General features: G+C 40.4%; 1 protein-coding gene across 1 annotated transcript; it reads left to right on the forward strand.

Moving 5' to 3' along the window:
• Positions 1–357: 357 nt before the first annotated feature.
• On the forward strand, positions 358–8,658 carry LOC129848977 (piggyBac transposable element-derived protein 4-like). Its single transcript, XM_055916059.1, has 5 exons — positions 358–1,258; positions 2,265–2,362; positions 2,496–2,673; positions 4,158–4,272; positions 6,349–8,658. The coding sequence occupies exons 1-5, from the start codon at positions 1,054–1,056 to the stop codon at positions 8,126–8,128; spliced, it is 2,376 nt and encodes a 791-aa protein (XP_055772034.1). The 5' UTR covers positions 358–1,053; the 3' UTR covers positions 8,129–8,658.
• Positions 8,659–9,411: the final 753 nt, after the last annotated feature.

Here is a 9,411-nt window from a genome sequence, read left to right on the forward strand (position 1 = left end):
ACTCAGTGTAAAGCACTACAGATAATCAAGTGCTATTTAAATGTGACGCATTTGCTCTATTGTTTACAGCGGGGTTGGGAAATTCCAGTCCTCGAGGGCCTGATTAGTGTCACAGTTTTGCCCCAGCTAACACACCTGACTCCAATAATCAACAATTCATGATCTTCAGTTTAGAATGCAATTTGATTAATCAGCTGTGTTTGCTAGGGAGGGAGAAAAAGTGTGACAATAATCAGGCCCCGAGGACTGGAGTTGCCCACCCCTGGTTTACAGGATGATTTGTATCTTAAAGAGCGTAGCTTTAAGGGAATAGTACCCACATCTAAATAAAAACGAATGTAAAAAATGAACAGAGCAAATGTGTATTAAAACACTACCTAATCATATAAGTATTTATTCAACATTTACATATTCATATTGTAATGAAACAGTAGGGAGCAGGTCTCGAACCCTCGACCTTCTAACCCGAGGTCCGGCGCGCTATCGACTGTGCCGCAAAAGCATGCTCGTGCGGCAGGGTTGATTTCCGCGACTATAAACCCAGGGTCGCTATTATTATTACACTATTAAGCTTCTACGTCTGTATACAGGACGGTATTATTTGTAAGACGTAAGAGAAAATATATCATCTTATTGTTAAATTATTATGACGTTCTTTCCAATACAAAAGTGTAGTAACTATTGTTTCCAAACTGCGTTACCCACTCCAGTCAGCAGAAGGCGAGTTTTTCAGGTGATGCTTCTTGCGTGACGTATAATCTAGTGGACGGGACAGGAGGCTTCTTCAACAGCGACAAAAGGCTTCTGGTTTAACCACGCGGTGCTTTGCTAGCAAACCTAAAACTCTTTATACCATTCTTGTGTATATTACTCTTAGTGTTTCGAACATAATTCTGTTTACCTATCTACTGGTTCATTTATAAACGTAATTTGCTTGTTAAATTAGCAAATGTGTTACATTGATACCGCACTAGGCTAATTTCCCGGAGCATAAACGCACAAATCTAGACGGAGAAAGAAACTCTGGTGAAAGGAGGCAAGGAAGTTTGAAGAATGAAAAAGGAGAAACAAGAGGATGATATTACAGTGAAAGAGGAAGATGGGAAAGAGGTTGTCAAAGTGGAAAAAAAGGTAGAAGCTTTCAGAATCAAAAAGGAGGAAGATGCCGTAAAATTGAAAGAAGAGGATGAACCTTTTCGAGTAAAAGAGGAGGATATCGCAATAAAAGAGAAGGAGACTGAAGTTCCGATTACCACCAGTGAGTACTGTCTTAAAAACAGGGACACAAACTATGCAGTAGTTGAACTGTGTTTTTTAAGGGGCATTCTACTGAATACCTGCACTTGAATATGTTGTTCAGTACTGTAGGAATTGTTTAAGGGGCAATCTGCCATTGGTACATATATTTTGTGCACTTCAAAATTGTATTTATTGAATTCTCTATGGTCTATATTAAAGTGCACTAATTCTAATATAACAGGCTTTTAAATATAATATACAGTGCATCATTTCTACATAAAATATCAAAGGGACGCAAAATGCATCCATTTTGTGGAACGGCCCTTTAACATTTGCACCACAATGGTGGGAAAAGTACGCAATTGTCATACTTGAGTAAAAGTACAGATACCTGAATAGATAATTACTCAAGTAAAAGTGAGTCACCTAGTAAAATACTTCCTGAGTAAAAGTCTAAAATATACTTTAGTATCAAAAGTAAAAGTATATAACTAATTTCAAATTCCTTATTAAGCAAACCAGATGGTGCCATTTAACATTTTTTTTTTTTACATTTACGGATAGCCAGGGACACACTCCAACTCTCCTACAATCTACAATTGAAACGTGTGTTTAGTGAGTCCGCCAGATCAGAGGCAGTGATGATTACCAGGGATGTTCTCTTGATTAGTGAGTGAATTGGACCATTTTCCTGTCCAGCTAAGCCTTCAAAATGTAATGAGTACTTTTGGGTGTCTGGGAAAATGTATGGAGTAAAAAGTACATCATTTTCTTTAGGAATATAGTGAAGTAAAAGTCAAATTAGTCAAAAATAGTAAAGTACAGATTCCCTGAAAAACTTAAATCGTACTTTAAAGTATTTTTTACTTAGGTACTTTATACCACTGATCACAAAAAAAAGAAAAAGCATAATTCAAGTGGCTAATTTAGGCCCTTTTTAGACATATATTCAAGCCTCTTGTAACACTGTAATTGCAATAGATGGTCATAAGTTTACCGTCTGTTTGATGTTCTCATTCACACAGGAGAGAGACATGACTATCCTGGATCCTCTGGGGAGCATCAACAACATCCTGATATTGACGAGGAAGAGAAGAGTCTCTCCAGATCAGAACACCAGATGGTACAGCTTGGTTTGGTCTATTATACAGCTTGCTCTATCGGGGTCTGGGCTGGGTTTCTGTAAAGCACTTTATGACAACAGTGACATCAGCATCCATAATTATATGTGTCTGTCCCCTCTTTATGGTTACCAGGACAATGCTAGCCCTTCCACCCTTCCGGAGTCCCCATGTCGTGCCTCTCCTGGTAGCGCCTCACTGCTGGGTATGAAGAGGTTGTCTGTGCAGCTGGTGGACTGCAGGAAAACAACGGGGCTGAGTGGAACTGTGAGAGGAGGAGAAGAGAAGAAAGGATCAGATTTGACACATCAAAGTAAGTGCTGTAGTTCAGTTTGAACAAATACAATAGATCTTCCCACTGGTATCTGTTACCAGGACAACCAGCAGAGTTCTGTTAGTTGACATGAAGATGGACTGGTATCTGTTACCAGGACAACCAGCAGAGTTCTGTTAGTTGACATGAAGATGGACTGGTATCTTTTACTAGTAGGGCCGTCACAGACTAATAGAAATCTTGTTTGACTTAGTCACCTGTTCTTTCCACCAATCAATTGGTGCACATTTTAAATGTGTATTTCTATATATACACTACCGTTGAAAAGTTTGGGGTCAATTAGAAATGTCCTTGTTTTTTAAAGAAAGGCACATTTTATGTCCAATAAAATAACATCAAATTGATCAGAAATACAGTGTAAACATTGTTAATGTTGTAAATGACTGTTGTAGCTGGAAATCGCAGATTGTTTTATGGAATGTCTACATAGGCGTACAGAGGCCCATTATCAGCAACCATCACTCCTGTGTTCCAATGGCACTTTGTATTACCTAATACAAGTTTATAATTTTAAAAGGCTAATTGATCATTAGAAAACCCCTTTGCAATTATGTTAGCACAGCTGAAAACTGTTATGCTGATTTAAAGAAGCAATAAAACTGGCCTTCTTTAGACCAGTTGAGTGTCTGGAGCATCAGCATTTGTGGGTTTGATTACAGGCTCAAAATGGATCAATTAGCCTTTTAAAATGATAAACTTGGATTAGGTAACACAACGTGCCATTGGAACACAGGAGTGATGGTTGCTGATAATGGGCCTCTGTACACCTATGTAGATATTCCATAAAACAATCTGCGATTTCCAGCTACAACAGTCATTTACAACATTAACAATGTTTACACTGTATTTCTGATCAATTTGATGTTAGTTTAAATGGACAGAAAAAGGCTATTCTTTCAAAAACAAGGACATTTCTAAGTGACCCCGAACTCTTGAATGGTATTGTATATCCTAACACCATCCATGTTGTAAACAGCATTCTGCATGAATTCTTACTCAACTTGCAACAAAACAATTTTATGAAATCTAATTTTGTTAGAAATCTAAAATTGTTTAACATGGTCAAGTTCGGTTTCTGTGCAATCTTCAGACACTCTAGAAGGCAACCAAACTTGTTTCATCATTCTACATGATGTATTGGCTATACAACACCTGAATTAGCCCATGAAGGGTCTTGGTCCAATGACCACCTATCGTTTTGAAACCTAGCTAGATAGCCAATGAGCTGGGCTTTCCAGCAGTATGTGAATGCCGTTTGTAGGACAAACAGCCATCATGCTAGAGCTGTGCACAACAGAGTTCATTCTCTGGTGAAAGGAAACAGGACGCACTGTAGTTTACGTTTCACAGCAGTTCCTTCTCTTCTACAAACTTCTCAAATCTGAAAAAGTTAAACATGGCTACTAAGAGTGGAAAAGCTAAATCTCAGTCCAAGTATAAACATTTTGATGATATTATTGCAGAATTTGACCAGGAGAGTGACACAGAAGGAATGGATGAGGACTCTGTGAGTGACCACAGTTATGATTCCAGCGCGGAAGAAATGTTTTTGGAAGGAAAAGATCCACTTTTAGACCAGTAAGTAAAATAGGTTTTTGCTTCCCATGCTAATGCAGTTGTTTAAATGGTCGCATATTCATTTTGATCTTTTTTATTTATTTATATTTATTTATACACACAGTCGAAGTTTACATAAACTTAGGTTGGAGTCATTATAACTCGTTTTTCAACCACTCCACAAATTTCTTGTTAACCTCACTAGGGTATGTGGGACGGTAGCGTCCCACCTCGTCAACAGCCTGTGAAACTGCCAGGTGCCAAATTCAAAACAGAAATCCCATAATTTAAATTCCTCAAACATACAAGTATTTCACACTATTTTAAAGATACACCTGTTGTAAATCCAGCCAAAGTGTCCGATTTCAAAAAGCTTTTACGACGAAAGCACACAAAACGATTATGTTAGGTTAGAGCCAAGTCACAGAAAAATACAGCCATTTTTCCAGCCAAAGAGAGGAGTAACAAAAAGCAGAAAGAGGTAAAATGAATCACTAACCTTTGATGATCTTCATCAGATGACACTCCTAGGACTTCATGTTACACAATACATGTATGTTTTGTTCGGTAAAGTTCATATTTATATAGAAAAATCTGAGTTTAGGCGGGACGCTACTGTCTCACTTGGCCAAAAGCCAGAGAAAATGCAGGGCGCCAAATTCAAATGAATTACTATAAAAATCTAACTTTTATTAAATCACATATGAAAGAGACCAAATTAAAGCTACACTGGTTGTGAATCCAGCCAACATGTCAGAATTCAAATAGGCTTTTTGGTGAAAGCAAACAATGCTATTATCTGAGGATAGCACCATAGTAAACAAAGAGAGAGAAGCATATTTCAACCCTGCAGGCGCGACACAAGATGCAGAAATAAAAATGTAATTCATGCTTTAACTTTGACGAGCTTCTGTTGTTGGCACTCCAATATGTCCCATAAACATCACAAATTGTCATTTTTTTCGATTAATTCCGTCGATGTATATCCAAAATGTCCATTTATTTGGCGCATTTGATCCAGAAAAACACCGGTTCCAATTTGTGAAACGTGACTACAAAATATCTAAGGTTACCTGTAAACTTTGGCAAAAAATGTCAAACTACCTTTGTAATACATATTTTGGTATTTTTTTACGTAAATAATCGATAAAATTGAAGATGGGATGATCTGTGTTAAATACAGGATTAAAACCAACTGTAGCTAGCTTTCTGGTCACGCGCTTCTAACAAACAGGACACTTCGAGTGACCCTCCTTCAAGATGGCCGTACTTCATTACACAAAGGAATAACCTCAACCAATTTCTAAAGACTTCCAGTGGAAGCGGTAGGAACTGCAAGAATGTCCCTTCGAAATCTGGTTTCCCAATGAAAATTCATTGAAAAGAGAGTGACCTCAAAAAGAAAATCTGAATGCTTTGTCCTCAGGGTTTCGCCTGCTAAATAAGTTCTGTTATACTCAGACATGTTTCAAACAGTTTTAGAAACTTCAGTGTTTTCTATCCAAATATATCATAATCATATCTTATCGTCTGGGGATGAGTAGCATGCAGTTTAATTTGGGCATGCTTTTCATCCAAAATTCCGAATGCTGCCCCCTACCCAAGAGAAGTTAACTGCCTTGTTCAGGGGCAGAATGACATATTTTTACCTTGTCAGCTCTGGGACTCGATCCACCAACCTTTGGGTTAGTGGCCCAACGCTCTAACCACTAGGGTTACCTTACCTTATCGCCCCGAGGTTCCACATCATCAAGCAACATGATCTGTTTGGTGCTGTTCCATTCACTCCATTCCATTGTTATATAAATAGCCATTGGAGGCTGTTGAGGGGAGGGCTGCCCACAACAATGGCCGGAATGGAGTAGAATGGAACAGCACCAAACAGACCATGTTGCTTGATACCATTCCACTCACCTCACCCCGGCCACCACTATGAGCCGTTCTCCCCTGACCAGCCTTATTCACCATTGATAAACACACACTTCACCGTCGTGATTATGTTCCCTCTACTCTATATAATAGACATCTGTTTATTTTACGTGTCGATACAGGGCTCATCTGTAGAAGTATTCTTACTGATTGTTTTTTCTTACACAGTGCCAGGGACTCGGATGAACAATGGGAACCCACAATGTCAAGGTGTCCATCCCCCACTAATTCAGACACTGAAGCTGGTTCATCCAGCCGGACCCCTGCTGTCTCCTGCTCCACACCTTCCCCCGCCCGGCCATCTAGAGGTGTGAAGAGGTCAGCCCAGAAGCGGAGGAGGGCCAGTGAACCAGCGACAACTACCACTGAGGCAGAGGACCGTTGGCACACTGTGCTAGAAGATGATGTGGAGCCACTTCCACCAACATTTAGACCGAAAAGGCAGCCAGGACCTCAGCTGGACAAGACTGTAAAGTACAGCCCCCTTCATCTTTTCCAGATGTTTTTCTCCTTGTCAGTTCTTGATTCGCTGGTTTCTAACACCAACAAGTATGGGGCTAAGACACAAGCAGATAAGAAAGAGGCATGGAAGCCCATTTCCATCCAAGACCTGTACTGTTACATCTCACTGGTTATTTACATGGGGTTTGTGAAGTGTAAAAACCTCAAGGACTACTGGAGAACGTCAACACTCTACCAACTGCCTTTCCCCTCCACTGTCATGCCTTCTAAAAAGTTTCTGACTATCTCGCAGGCGCTTCATATCAGTGACCCACAAGTTGATGACGACAATGACAAGAAGAGAGGCACAGCAAGCTTTGATAGGCTCTGCAAAATCAAACCTCTCTACCCCAGCATGGTTGAGGCTTGCAAGACCCATTTTCAGCCCAACCAGAACCTGTCCATAGATGAGAGGATGGTATCCTCAAAGGCTAGAATTGGCTACAAACAATATATGAGTAACAAGCCGACAAAATGGGGGTACAAACTGTTTGTTTTGGACGATTCTGTGTGTGCCTACACTTGGAATTTTTTTGTTTACGAGGGGAAATCCATCTCAGCCACCGGTAAGGGACTTAGTTATGATTCCGTTATGGAATTATTCGATTTTCAACTGCTGGGGACGGGCTACAAACTGTTTGTGGACAACTTCTACACAAGCCCTACCCTGTTCACAGACCTGAGGAAGCTGAATGTGTGGGGTTGTGGCACCATTCGTCCCAACAGAGTGGGTTTTCCCAAAACAAAAGTAAACGACATGCCAAAGCGGGCTGATAGGGGTACCATGCGATGGATTCGTAAAGATGACCTGCTCTTTGTGAAGTGGATGGATACCAGAGAGGTGGTCATGTGCTCCAGTATCCACAAATCCTTCAGTGGCGATCACGTAGTCAGGCGTGTGAAGGACGCTAATGGGGAACAGACCACTAAAAATGTTCCCATTCCTGCTGCTGTGAAGGATTACAACAAGAGCATGGGAGGTGTGGACCTGTCAGACGCTCTGATAGGCGACTACAATGTTCTCCACAAGACAACGAAATGGTACAGAACATTGTTCTATCATTTCATAGACATTGCTGTGGTGAATGCATTCGTCCTCCAGAAGGAAATGGCTAAGAGCTCTGGACAGACCTCCATGACACAGCTAGCCTTCAGAAAGCTGCTCATCCAGGAGCTTGCTGGCTACGGCACAAAGTCCACTGCAGCACTTTCTGACCCCTCTACCTCTGTCCCTTCTGCTCCTGCCACCAGTTTTGTTCACATGCCCGAATTCATAACTGCAGGCATGAATGTGCCTCGGGGCAAAAAGGCCACAGCATGGAGGCGTCTTTGTGTTCTTTGTCACATGAAGTCCCCCATCACCTGCACGACTTGTTCGGTTTGCCTCTGCTTTACAGCAGAAAGAGACTGCTTTGGGACTTGGCATCAGCAGCACGATATTGTGTAGAGGACTGAGGGTCTTCCAAATACTGTCATTCTAAAGTGTTCAAATTGTTTTTTTATTTTTTATTTTTTAACTTTGTGTGGTTTGTGGTGTTGTTCAACAGTGACATTTGATCACTGTGGGCTGCTAACTTGGCCCTTAAATGTTTCACTTCTGTGTTTGGAGATATTGGATCAGCATTCTTGTCACATTTCCCGTTAGTACCTTTTATGTAGGGAAGCTAATGATCCATCATTTATGACATTCCTGGGAGTGTGTAGACTTGTATTTTTTATTAGCGTAGCATTTTTGTATCTTCTATGTAGTTATTTTCTTGAAAAAATCAATTTGGCCATTTGGGCAACTGGTGTGGGACACCTGGGTGACTTCATACTAAATGTCATTTAACTCGCTCATTCTTGACGTTATCAGTCTGACTTTGCACATGTACTGTTGCCCTGTTGTGGACAACAAATAACTGACCCCCAGCGTCCTATATCAATGTATGTCCTTTTGCATTTCAAAGATTATCAAATAAAAATTGTAAACATGTATTTTTTTGTTTTTATCTTTTACCAGCTGTGTTATATTCTCCTACATTAATTTCACATCTCCACAAACTTCAGTGTTCCTTTCAAATAGTATAGAATATGCATAACCTTGCTTAAGGTCCTGAGCTACAGGCAGTTAGATTTGGGTAATTTTAGGTGGAAATTGAGATGAGGGGTCCAATCCGGAAGAGGTTTTAACCTGACCCAACCATTCTCCTCCCTCTCCTGCTGGCTTTCACTGATTGTGCCATTACTCTCCTGAAGTTGCCGCATTGACCAATCATGTCAATGAGAAGCTATACAGAGCTGTCCGCATTGGTACAACATTTGGGAGGTGCTTGGCGGTGCAGTACGGAGCTCCATTTGGCCTCTGGAGGCTGAGACCAAATTTTTGGATAAAGCATAAATTGGATTTTAGTCTTTTTTTGTAGGGTTAGTTCAGAGGGTGCAAATACAATGCCTTCGGAAGTATTCAGGCCCCTTGACTTTTTCCACATTTTGTTACGTGACAGCCTTATTCTAAAATATATATTTTAAAAATAATCAATCTACAAAATACCCAATAATGACGAAGTAAAAACAGGTTAACATTAAAAATTAAAATATCACATTTACATAAGTATTCAGACCTTTTACTCAGTACTTTGTTGAAGCACCCTAGGCAGCGATTACAGCTTCGAGTCTTGGGTATGACCCTACAACCGCCTTTCTTAAAGTATGGGTCGCGACCCTGTTAATGGTGGGTCGCGATGTGTC

This window comes from Salvelinus fontinalis, unplaced genomic scaffold (assembly GCF_029448725.1).
Source record: "Salvelinus fontinalis isolate EN_2023a unplaced genomic scaffold, ASM2944872v1 scaffold_1310, whole genome shotgun sequence".
Classification (NCBI taxonomy): Eukaryota; Metazoa; Chordata; class Actinopteri; order Salmoniformes; family Salmonidae; genus Salvelinus; species Salvelinus fontinalis.

What these genes read in the sequence shown, in the direction of transcription:
- LOC129848977 (XM_055916059.1), top strand. Translation starts at nt 1,054, where the DNA reads ATGAAAAAGGAGAAACAAGAGGATGATATTACAGTGAAAGAGGAAGAT. An exon ending in ATCAGATTTGACACATCAAA is followed by an intron (nt 2,674 to 4,157) that starts GTAAGTGCTGTA and finishes ATATTATTGCAG; the next exon opens with AATTTGACCAGGAGAGTGAC. An exon ending in AAAGATCCACTTTTAGACCA is followed by an intron (nt 4,273 to 6,348) that starts GTAAGTAAAATA and finishes TTTCTTACACAG; the next exon opens with TGCCAGGGACTCGGATGAAC.